The 27,622-nt window shown below is 35.5% G+C and overlaps 1 protein-coding gene across 8 annotated transcripts in view; it reads right to left on the reverse strand.

Moving 5' to 3' along the window:
• The window catches only part of AKAP6 (A-kinase anchoring protein 6), a 273,850-nt gene that overhangs the window by 37,047 nt on the left and 209,181 nt on the right, over positions 1–27,622 (reverse strand). For all 8 annotated transcript variants that reach the window (XM_030482075.1, XM_030482071.1, XM_030482072.1 and 5 more), the window contains 2 exons: positions 12,728–12,874; positions 9,057–9,281 (listed from right to left, as the gene is read on the reverse strand). In XM_030482075.1, coding sequence (XP_030337935.1) covers positions 9,057–9,281; positions 12,728–12,874 — 372 coding nt within the window. The remainder of the gene's footprint in view (positions 1–9,056; positions 9,282–12,727; positions 12,875–27,622) is intronic.

Raw genomic sequence — 27,622 nt, forward strand, 5'->3', positions numbered from 1 at the left:
TATCTTCTTCATTTCAAGGAGTCATGCAGAAATATTGTTTTTTAAATGCCTCTATTAAATTGGGCACCAATAATAAAATAGATGAGAGTCCTAATAAGCTCATTTATGTAACATACATCACATACCACAAAACTATTCTCTCCAAAGAGGTCTGTTCATAGATTTGTCTCCTGGTTGTCACCAGTCTTGGCTATATGAAAAGATTTTAAAGGCACAAGGCTTGCAGACCATTCAGTGGAAAACCTTTGTACTTAACTCTTGAGAGATCTTTAATGTTAATTATGGAAAAAGTGTTGATATAATATCTTTGCTGTCACATTTTATTACGATGACGGTCACAACAGAATCTGGGACTGACATTTTAGAAATATCATCTAATTGCAAGTCAGAAATACAGAATGACAGCTTAAAGTAGAATATGACTTCTTTCAAAACAGTGAACTGGTTCTTTTTATTTAAAAGCCCTACTTTTAATAGCATTACAACCACTAAATTGCTACGTTGATCATCTCTCTCTTTAACTCCTTGCTCAGCAAAGTGTTACAATATCTCTCTTACACTATATTTCTTGTGAACTGTGTCTGTTTCTACACATATCAAAAATGCCAATGAACAAATAGGAAAAAATACTTCATTTTTGCACTGGATCCAAAAATCTATGTAGGCGCTTACATTCTACATATAAACGAGTGCTTATATTAATTCATTCATTTCACTAGCATTAAAAAAATTGTGGGAATTTGTGTATATTTGCAATCAATAATGCAAATAAATTTATTAATAAGGTAAATACATTTATTTTAAATATTTATTTTAAAATAGCATTCTAAAAGTACCTGTGTTCTTTTCCATTTTTTTCTAGAAGTACAATATATGCATTAAAACCAGTAACAATCCAGAATAGATACTTCTGGGCTCATTCCATAAAAGCTGCTATTATATCTGTATGACATTCTTTAATTCCTTTGTTCTATTCCTTATGCTCATTTAAGCGCTTCAAAATATTTGTTTCGAAGAATATAGTTCAATGGTCTGTTATTTAGCTCATATTCCCATGTAACTAGTAATATGTAATATACTTCTCTTCATAAATTAAAAACACTATTAAAATTCCAGACATATAAAACAATATGAAGATTAAGTTACTATAAAAGAAACTATAATAGCTTACAGATTGCTTGTATCATTACTAAAGCGCTGGTATCTATTACAGTGTCTCCCTGGAATAAAGAATGCACTTTTGGCAATAATCTGTTAAAAAAGTGCCCATTATTGTTAAGATGCTCTATCTTAGCTCTAAACTAGTGTGCAATTACAGGAAGGTAACTTTTAAAAATAAAAGCAAAGCTGTAAATGCGTCTTCCCTACTGAAATACAAGCCTTATTTTTCTTGTGTTTCATACAGGCGATTAATTACATTCATTTTCACACTGAAATATTTTAGAGCTACACATTGCAAAGTTGGGGTTAACTTGGTTCCAGGGGATAAGCCAAGTCATTGAGACAGAGGAGCCAGACATGGTAGCAGTAGGATTCATTTTTCTGGTCTGGCACTGTTTGTGTCTACAAGTGCCTTTGGTTTGTGCCCTCTTTTCATTCAGTTTGAGAAGTTCTCTTTCCAATGAAAAAGATCCAGAGGAAAAATACTGAAAGAAGTGACACAATCTGCTAAGGTTTCTATTTTGCCCACAGAAAATGCTAAAATAAAAGTAGGGAATCAGAAAGGTAAGATAAATATCAGTACTGTTGTGCTTTTGTAACAAATCCTGAACCACACTATTCAAAAAATTCATCTGCCTGTAGTGGACATTACACGGTTGAAATTTTTGCCAGAACACCACACTGGGCAGAGTTTCAAATGAATGTGTGTGGAAATTCAAGAGATTAAATTACGGTACAGGTGAAAACTTGCTTTCTTCTCATTTTCCTTTTCCAGGTTGATAGTAACAGAAAAGAAAGATTTTGGTTTGCAGTAAATAGATCTTCAAGGCAAGAGCAAGACAATTAGCAGTTACATTTTCAAGAAGTCATTTGGGTGGGTCCAAAGAAGAAAATCAATTATATCTTCAATGATAATGAAACTAATAAGTGATGGAACAGAGAATGTTCTCTCAAAAGAAGCAAAGTCAGCTGTTTTCACTTCTACACATCTGACTCATCTAGATGCCATGGCTGAGAGGGGAAATATAGCCCAAAGTCTGCAGATGTCATGATGCAAAAGGTTTGGGAAAGTAACTGTAAGCCGTTTGTCACTATGCAACTGCAATTTTTACTTTGTAATGCCCAGCTTGGGACAGCTTTCTCTGTAAGCAGGGAGTCTTTTGTGTTAGTCAGCTTGAGTCAGATGTCAAGTCTTACCAACCTACTCATAACATGAAACTTAAATGCAGACCATCCCAGTACAGTAAGAAAGACAGGGACAAGAGTCCCATTGCCTCCATTGGTGAGACCAACTCCAGTTAACAAAGTTGCACTGGTTTAAACAAACACCTTACTGCACACTCAGGAGGGCTAAGGGAAAAGTTTGGGCTCAACTTTTCTGGGAAAGAAATAAGCCTGTAATTAGTGTTAGGAGAACCTCACAGACATTAGCAGCAAATCCTTCTGAGCTGGGATTGCTGTTGCCTCAGCTTCAAGTCCCTCAAGTCTTAAAGACATTCCTGATGATTCCTTCGGTGAGGTTCATCTGAGCTAATGAAGAACTTGACGCCTGAGCTTGTAATTTAGAAGTATTCTGAGGTACAGTACATCTTCTGTGTAGCCAGATGCCTAAAACAGGACAGATTAATTGCATTGCCAAAGTGCCTTCCCTCCCTCCCCCACCCCCAGTCACTATAAAGGAAGCTCAGACAAGATCTCTGCACTATGAGTATCTAAAGCTAGCCTTTTTTAACATACCTGTACCATATGACTATATTGTCTGCAGAGTAATCATCTTGGTACACCAGAAATAAGGGGACAGTACGTAAAACAGAACTAGGAATGAAGCAAAATATGAATTAGCAGCCTAAAAAATAGCTACTAGGCTATTCTCCACCAAAAGATGGTGTACAGTGTATTGCTGCATCTGAACTCTGCTGAACAAAATGCTCATCCAGTTACTACAGTAACCTCCACCCCACACCCCAGCCTTAGTCCAGGAGCCCATTGCCATTGCTGCATCAGGAGTGTATGCAGGTAGTTTATGATACCTTTGTGGAACTCTGCAGCATGTCAGATCTAACCATCCCTGGTGGCGAAATCTTGTATCTCTCTCTTTCCCTCAGCAAAGGGAGCACTTGTGGGAAAAAATGGTTTTAGACAACCAGATAGTGTTTACGATTAATTTTGAGATTTTGATTAATTAAAAACTAAGTAACAATGTAAAAAAACCTCAGAGAAATCATAGTTCAAACTTCACAGTCCAAATGGGATGATGGAATGAAAGCTGCTATCTCAGATGGGATATTTAGTCCTAAATGGAAACTATAAATTGTATTAGTGTTGCCTTAAATAGAGGGAGCTTACTGAAACACAAACTGAACATAGTTTCAGTAAGTAATAAGCATATTAAATCAAAATTTGAAATACACTTGAGTAGATTGAGTACTCTTTCTGTGTGTGTATATGTAGTATTGAGCATTGATATTTGAGTATATTGAAATCAAATTAGAGTTATAAAACCATATATTGTACTAGGGCCAAACCCTCATATTTTTGGAAAAAAAGTATGTAGAGCTGATTTACTGTAAAGAGGTGGCGTCTTACTTAAGTGGTCTACAGAAGTGCTGCTTTGGGTTGGTGGGTCATGTAAATTCAGTCTGCATTTGCTCCAAACCATTGTAAGTGGCATCAGGCTACATTTGACTTTGGAATCCTACCTCTTTTTTCATAAGATTTAATACTCTATGCCTTCCTGTTTGTTAAAATTTAATCCAAACAAAAATTGGGTAAACATTTGTTCATCTGTGAAAAGATTTAGGGCTCTCTCTTTTTGAGAAATTTACTAAAATGATTACTTTTTTCTTTATAATCTTAGAGGTATAAAAAGGATTAAAACCTGCTGAAGTTCTTTTGGACTTTCTATTGGAAACTGTTTTGCATACTTTTGTTACATGCATATTGACTTTCTCTAATTCTTTGATTGCAGCTCTGCCAGGAACATCATTCCAAAAATTGTAAAGGATCCAAAATGCAGTAGTGAAAGCGATTCCTGGCACCTGTAGGAACAGCCAGCACTTTTCTCAAATATATGAGTCTCCAGACCTTTACTCAAAATTAACACTTTTCTTTGATTTCAGTTTGGCCATAATCTTTTATGCTCCCAAACTCATTTTTGTTTTGTTTGATAGAATTAAGTTTAATTGCAAGATGTGCAGTGCTGACTCTCATGCAAACTTTTCAGTTAAAATGAAAAGCATTATAAGAAGCACTGATCAACTGATTGATTACTAATTACCAATGCAACCTATATGGTTTAATCAGAAAATTCAGTTGCTTTGGGTGTTGGAGAAATTAGAGATGAAAAAGACTTTTTTTAAATGACACTGCATCATCTGGTAGGCTCAGTCACAACTTTAGTGGAAGATGAAAGCACACACTTCTGAGTGAGTCTAGTCATTAGAAATAGTTACAAGCATCAGATAATTTGTACTGTTTACAAGGCAAACAAATGGCTACAAATACTACTAGCTGTGGAATTCAATAGACCACTGACTTTCAGAAATATTAAATGAGAAAACATTTTCAACATTTCTTGGTACAAATAAGCAGTCTGATTTCTTTAATGAATAGATTGACTGAAGTCAATGAGAACCACAAGCTTTCAGTACTGCTGAAATTCAGGTCTCTCTTTTTTAAAGGCCCATACGCAGATTCAGGAAACAGGTATGACAATATATATAACATGTCGCTTATTGCTTCATATAAAACCAGATCAGAAAAAGTATGTGAAATGCCATTTCTTTGTTGCCAAAGAACTCCCTTTAGCAGAAAACCTCTGCTAAAATCCTGTTCTGTACAGGAAAATCCTGTTCCCTCTCCAAGTTCGGAGGGGAAGGAGAAGAGGATCCTTTATAAATCTTGCTACCAAAAGCAACGGAGGTGTTCCCCCTTCTACACAAACGGATTCTGAGATGGGCAGATACTTAAAACTCTAAGCTTGTTCTTGAGTAGCTGGTCTGTGAGCCAAAGCCATAACTAACACCTTTCTGATGCTGTTGGGTCATTACTCTATATTGAACACTTAAAGTCATAAGTTTTATTGCAAGTGACAAAAATATATAACTAATTATTTAGGCTCCCTTGCAGTCTTTCATAGGGCATTTTGCTGAGAAAAAAGCTTGCTTTTTGAAGTCCCAGACACATAAAAGCAAATGTGGCAGAACACTTCTACTTACAAGCCAACAAGCAAACAAATTTCTGGCTAAACCTTACTCAACTGAAATTTACTAAAACTTTCATGAAAGAATGCGAATTCTTTTTATTATTGCTCCTCATTCTTTCCTGCTCCAAATCTCTCCTGACCCACAAAATTGCCATACATCATTAGGTTAGGAAATCAGTTGTGCCTATTATTAGTCCCATGACATCAGGTCTCTCAGCTGCTAGAATTATGTGTTTACCTGAGAATCTTGTATTTAATTTAAAAAGTATGTTTCTAGTTCTGGTCCTCACTGTTCTAGACAAAAGCTAGAAAAGATGAACTCGAGGGACTCCAAACGCAGAACAGAAATAAAAAGGATTAATAAATAAAATAAACGTATGTTTGTAGTTATGATGATCTCATTAATTTTAAGTCAATCTCTTGATTTTCTTAGTCCAGATTTGTGGGGTTTTTTTGTCTTGCAACAGAAGAAAACAAATAAGGGGTAAGAGACTCACACTTCCCACTTTACAGCTGAGCAACATATATTCACTCTTTCATCTTATAGACAGGACCCCAGGTTAAGCTACACTTGGAAGCTCACTTAATGCTGCTGTGCAATGGCCAGCAAGTGTCACTATAGACTGAAGCAAACTTTGTGCCTCTCCTTTGTAACTAAATATGAAAATTTTTGAGGCAGCCGGGGGTACTAAAAACTGATGGAATGAGTAACAAATTAGCTCTACAGATGAGCTGCATGTTTTGTTGCACAGAGATCACTGGGCTGACGAAAGTATACCACATAGTTTCCACAAAATCAATAAAAATTGGACCTTACATAAGCTGGGTAATGAACTTAACTAAAAATATTCTTGCAATTCTAATATCAAAATATGCTAATAATAATGGAAAAAACCTCAGCCACACATACTCAACAGGATTTGAATTTTGAATATAAACAAGAAACAATAATAAATGCAAGGAAGCAGTCTCTTTTAATCACATATGAAAATGGAATATACTGAGAAGTAACCTAGAGGAAGGAAGGAAGGAAGGGCTGCCTTGTGGTTAGTGACAAAGATTAGGGTCACTGTAGCAGGGTTCTACCCTAACACACCTATTGACCTTCTGTGAAAACCTGGAAAAGTCACTTAATCTCCATGCATTTTATTTCCCTCATTTTTAAAAGGGGATAATAGTACCTACCTTAAAGGTTTAATGAGGCTTAGTTCATTAATGTTTGTACAGCATGTACAGCTCATTGACTGGATAGTACTATAGAAATGCTAAGTATTATTATGACACAGCAATATCCCAAAAGAAAGGTAATGCATTAGTAGATTCTTCAATAAAAAGAACACTCAAATTAGTACAGTATGATTTTTTTTATGAAAGAAAACAAAGAAGTCAAAATAATTTCCTACTAGTGAATTTAACAACCCCTTCTCTCACCACATTGCTCTCATCATGGGTCCCAACTGCATGTGAACTATACATTCAATTCATCCTCCAATTGCAAAATGAAAGGAAAACACCTGAAAAATGGAATAACTGTTTTTCCTAAGGCATAAGTGTAATTTAAAACATTACATTATGGAATGAACATCAATGGCACTGTTGAGTTTATTTTATTAAAAATGTTTCTCTGTGTACAGTGGCTATATGTATAATTGGGATGGTGCAGCACAATAAATTTCCATTAAGAAACAATGATTCACCACAGTGAAAGCAGTAATAAGATTAAACTCTAAAGTTAAGTGGAAAGTAAGTCAAACTAAACCCCAGCAGGTTTCCTACTAGTGGCATAGCTAATGTTTTTCAAAATGTTCTTTCTCAAATATATGTATTATACATTGCAGTATTGTTAATTATATCCATTTTCTCTTTTATACACTTCCCCAGGAGATCAGTGAAGAATGGAAAACTTACTTATAGTGGATTTCAGATTTAATGAGACAAAGATGGTTTAATATATATGACAAAGTGATGTGCTCTCACCATATTTGATAGGTAATTATTTTTTATACTCTAATGGTTACCATTTTGAAAATAATTAATGTATTATTTATGTAATTAATAGATAATCAACCGAGTAATGAAATACTCCGGTTACATCATGGTGGGTGGTACTATGCAGTTTAACATCTCGAGAGCTCTTGGCATGACATCATGTCATATATACATTAAAAGATTTCATTTGAGATATTTATGCGCATTCCAAATATGTAAGCAACATTTCTATGGTATTTATGTTCATATACACATAAGCATATATTTAAAAATAAGATTGTCTGAAACTAGATTTTTTAATCCATAGTTATGCACTTAAATAAATGCCATAATTTTCCACATAACTAAAAGCATCCAGCATTTCCTATGGAAAACATGGATCTACTGCTGTGTTCTTCAGGTCTATCAACAGTCCTTCAATATCATTAGCTTTGAAGTATGCTTATAGGAAAAAATGGAATCAGCATGATTTTTTCTCCATTAACAGAAGTCCACAAATCATAAAAAAACCCAAAAACCCAAACACCAAAATGAGATGTCATAACTTAAAATTGCAGTCAGGTAGACATGCTCAGGAACCTGAAAAAAACCCTAACAAATTTATGTACATCGACACAACTTTCTCTCAAATCCTCACGATTTGAGAAGGAAGAGTTAAGGAATGACAAATTGGGAAGATAGTATTTTTTCTGCAGTTGTTTTCTTGAATGCTTGTATAAAAAAGTATGTTTAGAAGTGCTTGCAATGCGCCCTTTGAGATGAGTATTTAATAAATCATCCCTCCACTTGAGAATGCTGCTGCCCTAGGCAACCCGATGTACTAGTAGAAGAGAAAAACCTCTTTATACCTCTAAAGCTCAACAATTACTATGATTCCTTTCTTATTCTTTGGTCAAAGATCACTTGCAGAGTAAAGTGACCTGTAATGATGACTCAGGTGAGAGTTTATTTAGAAGTGATAGCTATGAACAGAAGAAAACCACATTGTTCCACCATGTTTGTTTGCTAACTTAATAGCCCTCTTTCCTAAATGGTCCTGCTACTTTTGGGGAATGGAACAAAACATACAACTTCCACTAATTCAGTTGCAAATCTGAATGCTGGCCTTCAGTTGAAGGAGCTTATCCATCTGAGTACTAGTATTGTGACTACAATTCTTTTCCCTCTTTTCCATAAATCTTCAGGCTTAGGCTTAAGTTGTGGCCTAGATTAATGCAAATCTCACAGTGTATATGTCTTTTTCCACATATCTATTCACCACAACTTTGAATGTGTTCTCATGTATGCTAAATGCTCTGTAAATGTGAACCTCAAATAGGCTATTCTTGACTCACATGTGCAAAGAAAGTGACTATTAAACTGATGGTCACACAGAACATTAATTAATTTAACTGATGTAGGGAGTGAAATTCAAAGTGAAGGTTTTCATTACAAAACTCAGCTTTATAGTGAAGTAAAATGAAATTTTCCAATTATGGTGTGATTAGCCTTCTAACGCTCTCTTCTGCACAAAGTATTAGGAATAAACATTATTTTAAAGATTCAATAAAATCTACATAAATGAACACATAGCACATAAATGAAGGTGAACATATGAATATGATTACATATGTACATGCATTGCATTATATTATGTATAAGATAAATATTTTATCCTTCCGTAAAGAGGAGTCTCTCTATGAAAACTATGGGGTTTTATTACCTTAAAATATTGCAGTTGTTTCTCAGCATTCATTGTTCCTTCATTTTCTTGTCTCAGACAGGAATTGAAGATGAAAAGCTCTGTATCTCTCAGCCACCCTTTCAGCTCTTTGATCCTGACCTCCAGCTGCCTTACCAGGCTGCCGCTTTCAGGCGAGAGCAGGTCACGTGGACCTAACCCACTGTGCCCTACCATTGTGTCTTGGATCTTCTCTCCTAGGGTTTTCTAATGCATCAGATAAAGAAAACATAGATTAGTCTTATGTACCAAACTACATACAGGTTAATATGCATCAAGAAGCATCTGTTAGATGACTGGAGATGTGGGGGTTTTAATAATTACTATTAATATCAATCAATTTCATTCTTTATTTCCTTGTTTCAATCAATTTCATTTTTGTATCCCTGTTTCTGACTTATGCCGTTCTCTCTGGGTCACTGACTTTGATGGGAGCATGATAAATCAATGTTTATTAAGAGCAACTACGGACAGAGGAGACAAAATGGTGCATAACTTTGTAAAGCAGTTACTCTCCAGAATTTGTCCGTAACTTTAGATGCTTATGACCATGAGAGTTAGTCATTTCTAGGCAGCAACAGAAACTATGACAAGCACTGAGTTCACCAAACTCTTATCCAAGGTACCATCTAAGTTTTTTTGGAAACACTGAAATACTGAGTTATTTTTTTGAGGTATGAATTGTCAAGTCATAGTTTCCAAACTTGCAACCCTGAGGTTGTATACAGGAGCAGTTACATCACATAACAGCTGCTTTGCTTTTAAAAGTGGATGCACTCATTCAGAAACCAATAAGCTAGAAATTGCAAAGCCTCAACGTTCCTGAACATCAGGCCAATTATTTAGGCAACTAAATTCGGATTTAAGTTCTCCATGTTAAGCATCCACTTTAAAAATAATGGACCAAAATAAACATTCACCTCTGATCGCTAATGAAACTAATTTACTACAGCTTTTCAAAGTAGTATTTCTAATAAAAGAACCACTGAATAACATTTTCATAGTGGACGCTGTGAGCATAATGAATATTCTGAAGAGGCTAGTGATAGAAAGTTACCTTCCTTTTCAGTATTTTGAAAGGCAATCCTTTAACATCACAAGGGAGATACGCTGTTGCCTGCTTTTTCTATGCCGAGCAGTATTTTATCTGACCTATAAGAGGCTGTCAGACTGACACTTATTATAAGCACTAGATCTGTGTTACTGATTGTAGAATATTGAATATACACTGACAATCACATCCAATAACCTTTTAAACTGATAATTACAGTGGTTAATTGCTGTAACATGAAGATACAGTTTTAGGTGACCTAGTATGGCTGTCTGTTGAAAATACATGCTTTAGAAAGTTACTGGAATATAATTTAGAACAATGAAGTTAGCTTCCAAAAATAAGCTTTAAAACAGAAATAAATATAGACCAGCAGACATTAATCTACTATGTGGTATTCTGTAAATAACATCTTTAGGAGATCATAACAAACATGCTTTCTTGGCAACACCCTTCTATTTTCATGGTGCAAATATCGATAATTTGAAGACCCTCGGTGGAATTCAGCGCTAGCTATTGTTTTTATGCTGTAACGAAAGTAACAGCAGGAGGTGAAATCAATGCCCTTGGAGGGTAGGGTCACAAAAAAGAATTTATTGCCACTTTTTTGTTCTCGAACAGTTTGCAATCATAAATTCTTCATAAACAGAATACTTCAGAGAATGGTCCGTCTTCATAAATATACGACAGAGGACATCAATTTCATTTAATTCACAATTTGTGTCAGCACAGCAGATGCCAATGCCTGCCTTGATATGGTTGTTTAATATGCAATTGAGACAGAGTAATATTCAGCACAGGGGACAAAATTTCACAGATTAAACTGTACGCACCACTGACATTTCATTCTAATGTATTTCCATTCCACACTGTTCACCTTAGATGAAAGTAATATTAAAAACCATATCCCTCTATTTTACCATTGTTAGAAGTTAAAATCCTTGTCTTTAATTTTTTTCATGCCAATTAAAATGTAATCATGCCAATTAAAACAGTATGCCTAGTGCTGTTAGTTTCTGCAGAGGTTTTTATTAAATTACACAAAACTCTATCAAACTCTGCTTATTATTCATGAAATTGCATTTAGCAGGAAAACTGTAATAGTTTTATTTTTCTGTAAATGCTGAAATTAATGGCAAAATTTAAGCAGAGGCATATTTTGATTTTAACATACTGAGAAGTGGAGGGCTTTTTTTTTTTTTTTTTGAGACAGACCATTTCCAGATTTTTAGAATTGTGATCAGTTACTTATCTCATAGCTTAATGTCCCACCAGCTCTAATCAGTGCCACTGACTTAACCTGATTAAATACATTGCAAGTCACAAATGTAAGGCTTAAAACTGAAATTATTTTTAAAATACAAGTTGTCATGACCAGATGTAAAAGAATAGGTTAATAAGTCCCATTTTTATCAGTAAATTTATTAATGATCCAATAGTTTTAAAATGTTTCTGGTGATGCTGCAGATTAAAATTAAAAAGTAATAAGCTCAAAATTAAAAAGTAATAATCATAAGGCAACTTTGTTACAATTTGCATATTTAGAGAATCAAGCGGTTAGAAATAACTATGTTGAACCAAAAAAGCCCTGCCTTCTAAAATGGCTAATGCATTACCAAATAATCTAAAGTGACAGAAGTCAGTATTCAGAATGCTGTTGGCAGGCTGCATGTATAGCTTACTTGTAATATATTAGAAATGTTTTTTAAACTAAGATAACAGCATGCAAAATTATGCAATGTAACTATTGCTAATATCACACATCTATAATTAATCATTTAAAGTAATTTATAAATTTATCTTACCCTTGATTTGAAGTGAAGGCAATTAAGGAGAGAAGTGGATGGAAAAACATATAGTTTGACCTCTCTCTCTCTCAGCTGTTTTACAACAATAGGACAATAGTGTCTCCTGCACAGTGCCATCACTGGTCTCTGGGTAACAGAATCACTATAATGCTTTTTTTGCCAGATTCTTGTATCTCACTCTTTGGCTGAGACTCAGTCCATCATAGCGTGAAATGAATTACTTGAAACTTTTTTGGCTTTTGTCAAAAGTGAGATGAATACAGCAGCATGAAACGTAACCTGTATTCTTAGCTTTAGGTATTCAGATTTGTTCTGAATCTGTATATTTGTTTTTGAGCCATCAGTGTGACCTGAAATATGCAGTGACAATGCCACTTTTCATCTTAAAGGTATAGTAAATAGTTAAACAGTAGATGTCTCTAACATGTAACTTCAGAATAAATTCTATTAACATTCACTCAAGCATGACAGTCAGTGTATATCAGATATACTGCATTATAGTTGACTTGGTTCATACCCATAATACATGGCATATTTTACTTACATTTTTTATGTATTAAAGAACTAAAATTATTAAAGTCAGAAAGGAGACAAGCATGGAATAAAAAAAACAGTCAACAGAAGAGGAAAATACTATGGAGTTTTTATAATAGCATGAGTAGCTTGTTTGAAATGTACGTGGTGAATTGAAAGAGAGAGATATTTGTGCCTCAAATTAGAAATCAGACAGACAGCGTACTTCAGCACACAAAAATGTACACATAACCCACAAACAATAATAAAAATGCAAATACCCCAAGCAGTTCCCATTTTTCATTAATTGAATCCACTTTTTCAAGGAGATCATTTGGTAGTAAAACACCACTTTTCTTCAGAGCTTCAACCTTATTAAGCAGTTCCATCTTTTTCGGGTGCCTGATTGACATTTCTACATTGTATCTCTAAAATGAAAAGAAATAAATAATATTAGCTACTGTATAGTGCTTTCTTTATATAAAAAATAAACTTTATTCTGTGTGCCCACTTATGATCATGCTCATTATGTCATTTTTTAATTTTTTTCTTTTCTTTTAAATCATAAACCTTCTCGTGACACATCATAAGAGATTTAGGTACCAAGCATGCAGGCTTCTGGGTGACGTATCTATGCAGGCAGTTAGCAGTTGATTACATACAGTAATATTCACTCACAATATTCGCTTGTACAATAGCATTCACTAATACTCTGAAGCTTGATCTGCCTTTGTCTCATTCAAGTCAGAGGTACCTTATTTTTCAAATATGCTACTTCAGCAAGTAACACTGAGTGACTCTATTAGAAGAAAAAAGAAAACCCAAACCCAAAACCACAAACCAAAACAAAAAAATCCACAACCACCCCCCCAAAAATCAAGGAAATAGTTTCATAATTATGTTTCCTGTACAGTTTATTTCTTCTCTCTCTCATTGTGGATTCTGTCTCATATAGGAGCCTGAAACGCTATTACACATGAAAACGTGAGTTCCACCTTAGAAAAACAATTAGACACAACCGCCTTACAACGCAATACCAGTAACTTGATTTTTATTGCATCAACCAATAGGAACAGTGAAATGGCACACAAACAAGAACAGCCACAATGCTCATATAGTCCAATAGTTTCTTCAAGCTGAAACTACCTTTTATTTCCTGCAGTGTTATCTATTGTTAAAAAAAAAAAAAGGGGGGACAGAGAAAACAGGAATAAAACCAGAAGCTTCTTTCAGAATGACTTTAATACAACTTTCTAAATATTTCAGCTGTGTATTACTTATATACTCTATAAAAATGTATTCTAATCTACAGACACATGAACAGATAAATCTCTTTAAAACCTGTAATCTCTGAAAACCGGTATAAGTATTAAATATACTAGTTACTATAGTGATGAATTATATTTTAGTAGCTGGTACAGTATATAAAAAAATAAAATTTAACAGAGGCATCCACTCATATACATAACCTACATATAGCTAATTCCTTCTTCTTATGTATAAAACACTCATAGTATTAGAACTTCTGATATGGCCAAAAATGTACCTTTTACTGAAAGAGTTTACATATTCTTATAAAGGTATTTACAAGACATACATAAATTATGCATAGCTATTAGCAAATTGCATCCTAAACATTAAGCTTTCTTTGGTTTAAATTCAGCCAAGAAAACTGTAATAGCTGCTCATACTGAAAATATTAATAACTGGGCTAAGTATAAAAAATTAAACTAGAAAAAGGAATGTTTAAAACATGGGTGCCTTTGCCAGATCCAAGAACATGCTCTGTAGGAAAACAAAGCAAAAATACAATTGGAGACAGCTTAAAGAAAATAATAAAGGTGTGAAATCACTGTTTCAGCTAACAGGTCTTCAGCATTTCCATGCATATGTTTGCATATTGTTAGTTTCATATTTTAATCTCTCATTTACACAACACATGCACATCATTTGTATTATGTAAACTTCAGCAAATATTAGTCATTTGTGGATCATAGAGCAAACGTTTTAAATGAGGTGATTTAAACCATTTCTCATTATTAATGAACACTGATCAGGTGTCTGCATATCCAAAATTGCATGAATATGCATGGTAAAACACAAGGAATTGTTTATAAAGAAGTTGCCTTTTGCTACTTGGTGTACTGCGGCTAACATTTTAGAAATGTACAACAGTAGCTATCAACCAGGCTTGGCACTAGGGAACTGGATCCGCCAAGAGGCAACACCATTTTATTGGACTAAAATGTTCAACAAGTATGCTTCTTGGAGCTGTATTATTGCCTTTTCAGCTAGAATGGTTACTGGAGGAGATTACAATCTTCTTTATGTAATCTGATTTCTATTTAAAGATGATATAGCTGAAAAGGATTTGCATAATTATTTCCATAAGTACATGTAATATCAAGGGGAATCCAGAGTCCAATTTGCTAGGCACTAAAATCCAGTTCGTGCGACTCCCTTTCTTTTGTCAAGTGAATTAATAGACTGAGGGAGTCCTCTAGCTGTGTGACACTGGTGCAGGCACAGCTAGTTAATACTCATCACCTATTCTGGGCTGGCAGCTGCTGCTGCCAGGACTGGGGCTGGGAATATTCCTGGACATAGCAGGACTGATAAAGAAATGAAACCCAGTGCATGTTTCATAACTACGGTGCTCTTGTTAACATAGAAACAGAAGATGTTTCATTTAATTTTGGACTAGATAAAATAATTCAGTGCAGCATAATCCAAATAGTGTGACAGATGTTATAAAAGGTTATTACATTAAAAAATAAATAAACTAGATTTTATGCACATGCTCTGTCTTTGTCACTGTGTAACCTACTGTATAAACAAGCATGATGAAAGTGCTGATTGACAGAAAATGCATTATACTGTAACTGTAAAAGATGAAAGAATTCAGTTCATTATTAGATGTATTGGTATGTGGCTGAGAGTCAGTATTGTTTCACTCCCGGATATTTAACATGCAGTGTGTATTTGAAGTTAGGGGAAGAGCTTAATGTACAGGAGGTACAGTTTGAGAACTGATGGCAGGAGATGCTATTGCTAATGCTATTTTTTAATCCATTAAACACCTACACTCTAAGCAGTTGCAAGGAAAAATTAGCTACCAGCTCTATCAGTACTGCACAACCCTAGTCTGGTAGGACTACTTAATCCTGTGGTGAGAAGATAATTTAATCTTCAGATACATTCTTTCCTCAGCTTTAAGTGAGCAAAGGCTGCTCCATTGTGACAATCTGTGGATGTCATGATATAGATTGCTGTTTAATAGCCAAAAATGAGATTAAGGAAGTTAGTCACAGGTTTCTCACGACAGCCACAAAAAGAAATAAATGAGTAATATTTAATTTCTCACAACACCTGTCATATTAAAAAAATGGGGAAAAAACCCAAACAACATCACCACACTGGAAAATCCTGAAAAACATTTACAGCATGATTAGCCGTGGTCATGCATGGCTGATTTTGTGTTCCTGAAGCTACTCAAAAGAAATCCAAAACATTGTTGTGTAAGTTAAAGAATTTTGGCTCTTCATTACTTTGCACTCAATACCATCATACAATCAATATTTCCCAAAGGACGAATAGTGGAATTAAAAAAAAAAAAGAGGAGTAGCATTTAGCCGTGAATAAGTTTGGCAAAAATATCTGAATCACGAGAAGTTGAATTCCAAAACAAAGCAAGTTAAAACCTTACTTCCTCTGATAAAAATGTTCCAAGAAATCCAGGCAGGCTTGATTGAGACACATTTTTTTTGACACTTTATACTAAACTGTGCTTCCCCCCCCCCCCCCTTTTTTTCTTTTTTTTTTTTTCTCTTTTCTTTAAAAAAAATTATATAAAACATTTTTTGTGTGAAAAATCACACCCGAAAATTCTGCCCAAATGGAGACTGGAACAATGCCTTGTAACAGTGTTAATTGTCACCATGGAAACCAGAAGAATAAGCCATTTTGAAACTGGTATAGAAGGCACACATTGAGCAACTCAAGCATTTTTCAGCCTCCCTCAGTGTTAAGGAACAAGATGCCTAGTCACTGAGAGGTCAGAGAAAGAAATCATCATGAAAGGTTCGTAGATGTGCACTGTCTGGTAAACAATAAAAAAATCTGTACACAGTTAACAACTCTGTAAGACTGCGCACTGCATCTTTCAGGAAGAGAAACGTCACAAAAAGATGATCGGGATTGGGGTGCGGATTCCACCTCTTGAGCAAAACTTTAGGGCAATATTATGCGAACCTTGCCCCTAAAGCTCCCTGGGAATTCTGTTGTTGTAATAAAACTTCAGAAAAGGAAAGGAAGGGAAAAAAAAAAAAAAAAAAAAAAGCCTGCATGATGGAATTCAAAATAATGCTCTAAAAGCACACAGAGAGATTAAGACATCCATTGTAAGACTTTTGTATGGTGCTTCTGTTGGTTATAGTGAAAAGAGACTAGACATACTGAACACACAGCGGAGCTATGGCTACAAAGTACAGAAGAATTAAGCCACTGAACTTTCTCCATTATCGGAATAAGGGTGCGCTATTTGTAGATGTTCTGCATTCCATCATTCACACACTAACAAAGTATCTTCAGTCAAATGGCACTGTATGATATACAACTGAGATCAGGATTGAGTGACCAGCAATTTGAGTTTTACCTGGATTGGATCTTTAAATTTTAAAAACTTGCCTTTTGGGGTGTTTCGACTGCTGCAGACACAAATACATGCACACACATGTTTAGTGTCTGTATGTGCATACATCGTCAGCGTTAGCACACATTTGCAAAATATACTGACTGCATGCATAAAATTGAGTAAAGAACACTCTGCAAGCAATTCACCAAATATGCAATATAAATATACATAAACATATAGCAATGCACATATAGCAATATTTGTCCATCATGCCTTCACACACATTCTCACTTTGCTTTCTGGATAATGTTTGCACTCCTCATGCTAGGCTTCATGGTGGCCCCTTAGGAAGCCCATGCCTAATGCCATTCAGTGAGGAACAAAGAGTCTTTTTATTCCAAAGTCCAGGGTCCAAAGCTCAGCTGTATACAAGCAAAGTGAAGGAATCTGCTAGAGGCCAGCCTACGCTTCACAATAGCTCTTAATGCTTCTACCTTTTTGGTGTTATCAGTGTGAAACATTTTAGAAACCATCCAGAAACTTGGTTATATTTCTTACACTGTCAATAGCACTAGAACCTCTGGACACCATTCAAGATCTGGGCTGAGTGATCTGTCTAGATAAATAGCAGTTGCTTTTTCTTGCAAACTTTATGTATTTCACTATTAGCAATTTATGGCAAATACTTGCACACGGAAATTATAAAGACTCCTACAATTGTCCTTGTAAATTAATAATAGCCTTTCTTGATTGGGATAAATTTGCTGCTGAGCCTTCGGAAAAATTAAAAAGTGCAATGTCATTTAAAATTGCCAGAACTCACACAGCAAATTACATCTGAGGTTAAGAATCAGTTTTTCCTCTTCTAGTTTATTCCATTTGCATGATCTGGAAATCATATTACATTGGCTATGTATTGTTAATTGGACATAGATTGCATTATCTTTGATATAAATCAAACTACAAATATTAAAATGAATTGCAAATTCTCTAATAGAAGATCATAAAACAATCTTTTTTAAGTATCTCCCATTAATAATTTAATTCCAATTATATCACTCAGAAAACTCAAGGAGGAGAGCGCTAACTTATTTCCATTTGCTTTTTTCCTCTAAAATAAGCACAATAGTACAATATGTATTTGTGCGAGAGTGCATGTATGTATGGGTACATGCCTGTGAAACAAAACAAATCTTGGCACTTTTGTTTGAAGGCCCTGCAGACACCTTGGGTTTTTGTTTCAGAAAGTAGCAAATGCGGATTACAATTCTGCTATGCATTCCTTTCTGTGGCAGCTAGAGAAATAAACACATTGAAAGAAATATTAAGTAACTTCATGACTAAATTTTGCCTACATTAAAAAATTATGCAGTTGGCACCCATTGTTCTGCTTGCCCTTTTTTTTTTTTTTTTAAGGAAGGTGATCCCAACCCTTTAAATTTTACTATAAACGTAATATCTTTTTGAAGACTTTGTATGCCCTTTAATGAATTTATATTAAATATTTAATACTGTTTAGGGCACATCCACTACTACCAAAAACAGTTATATTCCCAGCAGTCCCACTGTTTCAGGCAGAGGGCTTGATTGATCCTCCTAGCCTGAATTGAGTAGAATGAAAAGAAGCAGTTGGAAAATAGCTGCAATCATTTAATGCAGATGACCTCTGACAGGCTCACAGCTCTTCTATCTGAACAGAAATTTGCATGGGGTCTCTGTGCAGAGGAACAATGTAACCTAAATGGTAGACAATCTTTATTCTAATGAAGTGGGTGTCAAGGTCAATGTAAAACTGCAATGATAAATGGTGCACCACTAGGCAAGAGAAGTTGCATAGGCATTGTAGTGCTTTCACATTAATTGAAGGCTGAAATGCACTCAGTGAAAGCACAAGACTCTCTTTTCACCATAATGTGTTAATGCACAAATGTTTAAATGTTTTATTCAAGCCCCTAGCCTGTTGGCACAAATCTTATTGCAAACAAAAATACAATAGTTGGCCAATAACCAGAAAAATAGAACTTTTTATTAGCTTGCCTTATTTCTTGAATTCCTAACTACTTCCACAATCTGCTCAGAGAACCAAAAGAATAACAAGTCTCCAGACACCTAATGTAATTCCCATGATCCTTTTTCTATTTAGGATATCTGCCTTTAATTAGTTCCAAACAAGCAAGCCTTTAGACAACTCTTCATTAGATACCATTCCCAATGAACTAACTGCAAGAAGAAAAGTCATGCTTCAATATTATTATTTCCTAGATTCCAAGTTTTCTTTTAGTATATAGTTAACATCTCCAGGTGCCTTTTGTTCTCAGTAAGAATTAGACCAGTAAAACTGGGTTTTGTAATGCAAAGAGTTGTGTGCCTAGAGTGGGGACTAAACTACAATCTGTTATTGTGGCTTTGTCAAAACTGCAATACAGCTATAATTATAGTACTTCATCAGTCGATCAAGCAATTTGTAGAAGGCAGTACATTTTGTCTTATAAAAATGAGGAGGACAGTAAGCTGCTTTTTAAAATCCTGAGCTGCTTAAGCTTGTTAAGGGTATATTGTTTGCTAATACACTCATTAGCAGCCAAGCATTTTAACTTCATCAATTAAACGGGAAATGGTATTGCACCATTAGTTTCACCAAATGCTAAAATAACGATAGCAGTCTACAGCTAAGAATTTTAGAAAGTGTATTTTCACCTGCAAGCTGCATTATACACTCCCAACAGGGTTTTGTGCAGCCATATATACATAGGGGGGTGTGTCTGTGCATGAATGTAGCTGGTGAAAGCCCTGCACATAGTTGTGAAGCTAATTAAATATATACACATATACACCTACTTAAAATTTCCCAAATCCCATAAGGATTTCTGCTAAAGCACAGCATCATTTCTTGACACCAATGAACATTTACTCATCTGAGTAATCCCAAGGATGACAGAAGTTTATTCCTGTGAACAACTAACAGCTCTCCTGGATAACTAACAGGTTCACAATATGGACGATAAATTTTGAATATTTATCAGCTTTTATAGTTTTAGACTTTTCTGTGCAAATAGATGTTAACAATATGATTACAGTTATTAGACAAGGAGCTATAGCTTGTTACTAATTAAGAGGATCTGCAGTACTTTCAATTTCAGGGAGGCTGTGAGTGGCACGTACTGTACAACGCCATTTCTATTTTACAACTCGCCTGAGCAAGGGAATTTTCCATATGGAAATCAGTCTTCAGGATATTGCAATTCAGAGAATAAACTCCAGTGGAAAAAAAAAAAAAAAAGTATAGTGTAAAGGAAGAAAAAAAACCCCCACGTTACTGATGAAACTGTTTAAAAAACTGTACAGCTTCATCTGTGTGTGATTTGTCAGGTCTGAAGCTTTGACGTGCCCAAGGGGCAGACCCCAGCGGGGAGTAGGCTGCAGAGCTAAATAGCTGTGAAAGAAGTCTTAATGTAGGATGGAATTCAAACTAACCTTGACATGACCTCGGGAAAAATATGCAAAAAGTAAAATGAATGCACTCTGCAAGATACATCCTAATTTTGTGGCCGAGCTGGTTAGTTTCACAAACATAACCGGGACTTTAAAAGCAAAATAAAATGCAAGGAAAAAGGGGAAACTTTGGAATTTGGAGTAAAAACTTAGGCGGGCATGGGGTGTTGCTGTGGAGGCATATGAACCACTTGGAAACAATCCAAATAAAAACCAACACTGAACAATATTGTTGTCAGCCTGTCTATTCAGGAAAATTGTTTTTTTAGGTTGAATATAAATGACACAAAGCCAAGATTACATCATTGCATTACAAAGTCTGTTGTGGCTTTTAGCCGAACAAGCCCCATGGATCTACTGGCTGATGGCAGTAATTCAGTACAAAGTTTTAAGAACCTCTCTTTCTCTTTTTTTTTTTTTTTTTTTTTAAAGCTTTGTTACTCTAAATATAGAGGAATTTTTTTAAAAGTAATGATTATTTCAATTTTTTTAATCCACATCTTCAAGCTTACTACTTGATACAAACAATAAAAAATTGAGTGGGTATATTACGTCTTGATTCGGCTTTATTGTGCATTTTGCCTGTCTTGCTCAGTGTTCAGTTAAGCAGGAAGACATCCACCTTAATATAGCAGCCAAGAACTGGCTAATTCACTAGATATATGGAAATTTTAATTGAGTGTCAACTTGTGTTGAAATTCAATCCCATTGCCTTCAGAAAGCAATTTTGTAGCAATACCAGTTATTTACTACACTATTAACCAGATTTTAAATATCATGAAATTGCTAAGAACATATAACCAAAATACAGCAGTCTGTACTCCTATTGCAAGGGTTATCCAGTATGAGGTGCATGTGATTCCATAGATCTAGAAACTGCTGCCCATCTACAAAAACAAATCCTGGCAGATGATGGTGGAACACAGTCCCACGATACAGGATAGCACAGTTCAGGTAAGGCCACAGAGTTGATGTACTTCACATCATAACAGTCTATCGATCTTGTAAACTATGTGTTTTACTGGGATCTTTGGCTGATATACGAAGGAATTGCTAAGATTCATCTTACACTGCTTGCGACAATGCTGTTACAGCTGTGAGGTATTTTTCATACCCTTGCACCACCAGTGTGTGTCATGTGTGACTTTTAGTACAGACCAATACAAATGCAACCAATGGACATGCTTAACATATCAAATGTGGATTTAGCTTGATTTACATTTATTTAGTTGCCTGGAGAACAATTGATATTAAATAACTTTAAAATGGTGCTCTTTCCGAATTAATAACCACTATACCTTTGGGTAAGTGCTCAGGTATATCTATTGAGGAAAAAATTAGAGTAACGGAGATTCCCAAAATACTGGTATAGACTGCTGTTAGCCCATTACTGAGCCGAAAATGTATGTGATGGCAAGGAAACTGGCCCGGAAACAAAAAAGTGGAGTTGCAGCTCCATCCTTCGCTGGATATTCTGAAATCTCATATAGCTACATTTTTACATTTACATTTTTACAAAATAAAATACAACAATGTAAGATTATGGAGATTTTTTGAAGAAGATAATCAAAGAAAGTAATTTACAACCTGTTATGCTCCCTTCTGCTAAGCTGTGCCTACTTTTGCAGTATGCTTGAAACATAAAACTGAAACTCCTCCACACAAAGATTTAATTCCAAATGCACTATTGTCAGGCTGTGTGTTATAGGCATCACTGCATTTTGAAATGGATGTTTCTGTGCATCTATCTTTCACAGACTGGCTCTTCTGAAGTCCTTACTCCATTGTTACTCAGCCAGAATGCTAATGATGGTCAGCAGTAGCCTTCCATAAGTGAAGTTTGGCTGAAAATCGACAAATAAATTACCCTCTCTTCTAGCAAAACCTACTGAGATATGTTTAAGGTTAGAATATCTCTGGATCTTCTTACCTATTTGCTATACTGTTTCATGGGAGAAGAGGCTCGCCACTGCAGAAAGAGCCAAATGGAAATCTAAGTTCCTCAGGGGCAGAACTCTAAGTCTCCACCAAAGGACAGGAAAATCCACAAAGATGAGGACACCCACCATTTAAGGCATACTGGGTTTAGTAATCCAAATTACCAGACTTTGTCAACTGTGAGAAAAAGAAAATCATCCCTGGCCTGTGGTGATAGCCCTGCAATCTCTGCAGGCTGGTGAGTGACCTTAAGTCAAGACCACACAGACTCTGTGTCTAGCTTTTTCAGTCTCTGAACTTAGAACATGTGGATCTGAGTTATTACATGTAGTATCTAGGCTAACAACATGATCTTTAAAGTATTTGAACTTTTTTTTCTGCATGACAGAACTTACACCTGTTTGAGGGCCCACCTAGGTGCTGATTAGAAAGGGTGTTGACAGCAGATTTCTCAAATTGACCCAAAGTTATAATGAAAAATGTCATTTTTATTTTAAATGCACATCCTGTACTGTATTAAGTGAAAGCTAATAGTTTTTATAATGTGCTATTTGATTTGTTCCTTATAATTTCCCTTGAGTTATGTCAAAGTTGGCACACACAGGAGGTCCACTAGGAGTGCTAAAACATCTCCACTGACTATCTAAAACACTGGCAATCACCGTAATTCCTCTTATAGCTACACCATTACAACTTACCTCATCAAAACTATTAGTTAAAACATGTTAAAAGTAAAGTTATATAGTTAACTATTTATTATCATCTCTAGACAGACATATCCTGAACCCTGAAAGAGACACAGCAGGTAATAGGTATTCACTTTTCCAGTACACGTTGATGTTATTAAAACAAAAGTAGAAAGCTGGCATCCCAATGCCATTATCTGTGTTAACAGTGGGCTAGTCTTATTTTATACTGAATTTTATAAATTCTTAAGAACTTGGTATTTAATTTTTAAGATTATTCTAGGAAAAAGAGAGTACTATTTTAATAAAAGAAAAAACACTTTCAAGTTTAAAAGTTATTTTTATGATCAACTACAAAACACTTTCAAGAGCAAATTTATAATGGAACTGCTGGCACAGCCTAAACTAAGGCTGTATGAATGCTGCAGAAACAGCTATTTCAGAAAACATTTTTAGCATTAGGAAAAGTCCAACTTTGTTTAAACCTGAACTTTTTTTACAATAGCAAGTAATGTTAACAGCATGCTGAAAATGTTAAGGCTAAGTGTACAGTGTCAAAATAGATTGAATCTCTCTGAAAACTGGAAATTCAAGCTTTTTAAACATAATCCAGATGTTAGGCTTTTAATCACATTTCAAGAAAGAGGAAACTTATGCAATACAAAATTCATACATGCATATTTCATTAGTGCCTTTCCTATCACTGAATTAAAAATTTCTAACATATGTTTTCCTCAAACAGATAATGTTTTAAATTAGAAGAGTTGGCAAGAAGTTGTACACCTCACAAATGTCATTGAATTATTTTAACATGGAAGAAAATATTTCCTTTTTTATGGTATTAACAGCTTCGATGGCAAATGTACAGCAGCAGTGATCATTTTTTGCCTTATTGATAGAAAGTTCAATAGTCCCTGAAACAAAGCATTTAAAGATGACTAAACAGCAAGAACTAACAACTAGTCTTCTTCAGAATATCTGAGACTAATAGCACTCTGAAGGACCTATGTGTATTTAACACAGATGCTTTCTCTTTTCCTCATTGGTGATCAAAACAGGACAATGCTATGCCCAAGCAGCTTCCTCTGGCAAGAGCCAGACCACCTTGAAGATGGAAGACATTCTTCCAAGATGTATTTCAATTCTAGGACATTTAACAACACCACTATATTTGCTGAACGATATTTACAGGACTGTATCAGTGTGGCCGTTGCTTCTACAAACTAACATACATGATAAATAATGTGATTTTTTTTTTTTTTAACCTTTGGAACCTCCAGGTTCATTTCTAAAAATGGACTTTCTGAATGTAATAATATTTTAATATTTTAAATAATTTACGACAGACAAAACAACAATAAAAATGAGGGAAACCATCACACATATAATGGGAAAAGAAAAGGGGAAAATACAAAAAAATTCTGCTTCTGGCCATCTGCATGTGGCATTGGGCTTGTTCTTTAAGATAAGCCTTGTAACTTCCGAGGAGTATGTGAAGAGTGATCATGAACCACCAGGAACAGAAATATGTACTCTGTTACACTGCAATGCAGTGGAGTGAGATGTTACTGTAAACTTCATTTCTGTCCAGAAATGTTGGAAACTAGACAGTCCAGGATGTACTGAAAGCCAGTCTCTATATCCAACAGTTGCTGTGCCTAAAGGAGATACTTCGCCTCTTTCCAAATGGCAACCAGCAAGGGTTTGCCTAATGCAGCCTTTTACAGGCAGGCTCAAGCTTGCCATTCCTATGCTCCAAACAGTTGCAGACTTCCAACACTCATGTGAGGTGAAGAAATACTATTCTCAATTTAAAATGGGAAACTGAGATAGAGATGGATGCCATGTCCAGTCTCACGGATGATCTCTGATGTGGGAACACAAGTCTTTCGAGATTCACTCCAGCATTCTGTCAAACAGAATATATTGTCTGAGCTCAGAACTACTTAATGTTGTTTGCTTCACAATAGACTGAAAATATTGCACCTAGGATACATTTTAGTAATTTTATAAAATACCTCAGCTCTAAACTCAACAAATCTTTATTTCTATAAGACATGTAGGAACTAATAGTTACCTTAAAAGAATACATGAACACAGTGACACTGAACTCATTTTGTCTACTGAACAACTAGCAAGACAGAAACAAAAGAAACTTTTCTACTTTTCTTTCTATTTCCCTGATTTCAGGTGTCTGTATTCAAGGATTTGTGCTGCTGCTAAATGTGAACTCTGTTATTTTCTGGCATGATAAAAGCTGAAAGCTTCTCATATCTAATGGCATTCTGCCAAAATATTCTCTGACAAAACTTGGGCTGATTCACAGATCTTAAATTCAAGAAATTGTCATAATCTAACCTTACCATTTGTATAAAATGTGCCCTACTCTTACCTTCTCTCTATATATTAAGCTCTCAAATTTCTGGCTTGGAGCAGATCTTTTGGTATTGCATCCTGCCCTGATTTAAAGATGCAAATGGTGGAAAATTCACAGCATTCCTTGGTAAGATGATACATAACTCGGGTTTTTGTGCGTGTGTGTGTGCAGTTCTGGTGTCCTCAACAGAAGAAGGACATAGAGCTGTTGGAGCAAGTCCAGAGGAGGGCCACAAGCATGATAAGGGGGCTGAAGCACCTCCCGCATGAAGACAGGCTGAGAAAGTTGGGGCTTGGTTCAGTCTGGAGAAGAGAAGGCTGTGTAAAGACCACATAGCAGCCTCCCAATATCTGAAGGGGGCCTATAAGGATGCCACAGAGGGACTCTTCATCAACTGTAGTAATAGGACAAGGGGAAATGGGTTTTAACCAAAGCAGGGAAAGTTCAGATTAGATATAAGGAAGACGTTCTTTACTGTGAGGGTGCAGAGGCACTGGAACAGGTTGCCCAAGGAAGTGGTGAATGCTCAATCCCTGGCAGTGTTCAAGGCCACGTTGGATGGAGCCTTGGGTGACATGTTCTAGGGTGAGGCGTACCTGCTCACGGCAGGTGGGATGGAACTAGATGATCTTAAGGTCCTTTCCAACCCTAACCATTCTAGGATTCCTTCACTGTTAGAAATGGTTTTACTTGTTTCTAGTTTGAATTTGTTTAATTTTAACTGTTTTAGCTGTTTTATCTTCTTATACCTTTGCCAATAGCTTGAATGTTTGTGAAAGCATGACATTACTACAAGAATCAAACATGAAACCAGACGACTAGCACTGATCTTGGGTTAACTGTTCAGTGTTTCTGGGATTACAGTTTATAAAACCAAAACATAGAGAAGTTGAACAATTTTTGCAGAGGCTGGTGAACTCAAATACACACACACTGGGCATTCTTCAGGCTTGATTCTTCCTAGGGCTGTCAGAAAGCAAATTTTCAATAGCTTGGCCCTGATATAAATGAAAAAGAATGGGTCTGGATTTAACTTGTGCTTATGGACAATACTGCCTGTACATTTTGGGGTTTACTTGTTAGGTTCTCTGGTTCATTTGAGGATTTTTTTTCTGCACCTATTCATGCTGTAAAGGAGGATGGGGAGCAGGAGAAAAATGAGATGTTCACCCACAAGGAGAGTATTTTCTAGTGCACACTATCAACTGCTCTAGATTCACTTTGGAAATTGTAAAGTTGAATGTGAAGTGATCTTGACAGACCAGGGAATCTGCCCCTTTATGTTTAGCATTTTGTAATGAGCTTCTCTGAAATCAGCACACAGCATAACACCAGTATATTAATAGAACCAGCAACTAAAAAAAATAATAGTTCTGTAAAGATAGTGCAATAAAACTGATTTCAGGAAAAAAACCCACAAGTTCGTGGTGACTTGTGTAGCCTCACAGAAATGCTAATATCTGTGCCCTAAGCAAACTGACAAACTAGTGACTATAGCATCAATATTCAAATATATATGTAACACTTGCAATGTCAGTGGATTTAGAGATTGGCGAGTTAGTGTTGTTTTAATGTCTGAATTGGAAAAGATAGGCATATATCTGAGAAGGAAAGCAGTGCTTCAAAGGACTGCAGGAACAGGAAATATCAGGACACAAAACCAGTAGTGAAGTAATACGAAGCAAATTCAGGATATTTTGAATTGACTTCAGCTACAACAAACACTAGGGAAGACATGAACTTTTGTCTTTCTGGCATTCTCTCAAGACATTCTGGTCCTGCTTTGTGGAAAGCCTATCCTGGTAATCATGCATGCCATGATAGCTATCTGGCTGTTCAAATACAAATTGGAAAGATCTGTGCCCATTAAGACATATGCTTAGAGTAATCTGCAGTGATGTCTTCAAATTTAACTGTTTGCCTGGTTAATAGATGTTTGCTACAGTATGTAGGGAATTTAGTAATTCCAAAAAAGAAGGAAAAATTCAAGGGGAAAAAAAAAAAAAAAAAAGACAAAAAGATGAGGGGTAAAGAAAAAGAGCCCATTGCT

This window comes from Strigops habroptila, chromosome 4, assembly GCF_004027225.2.
Source record: "Strigops habroptila isolate Jane chromosome 4, bStrHab1.2.pri, whole genome shotgun sequence".
Classification (NCBI taxonomy): Eukaryota; Metazoa; Chordata; class Aves; order Psittaciformes; family Psittacidae; genus Strigops; species Strigops habroptila.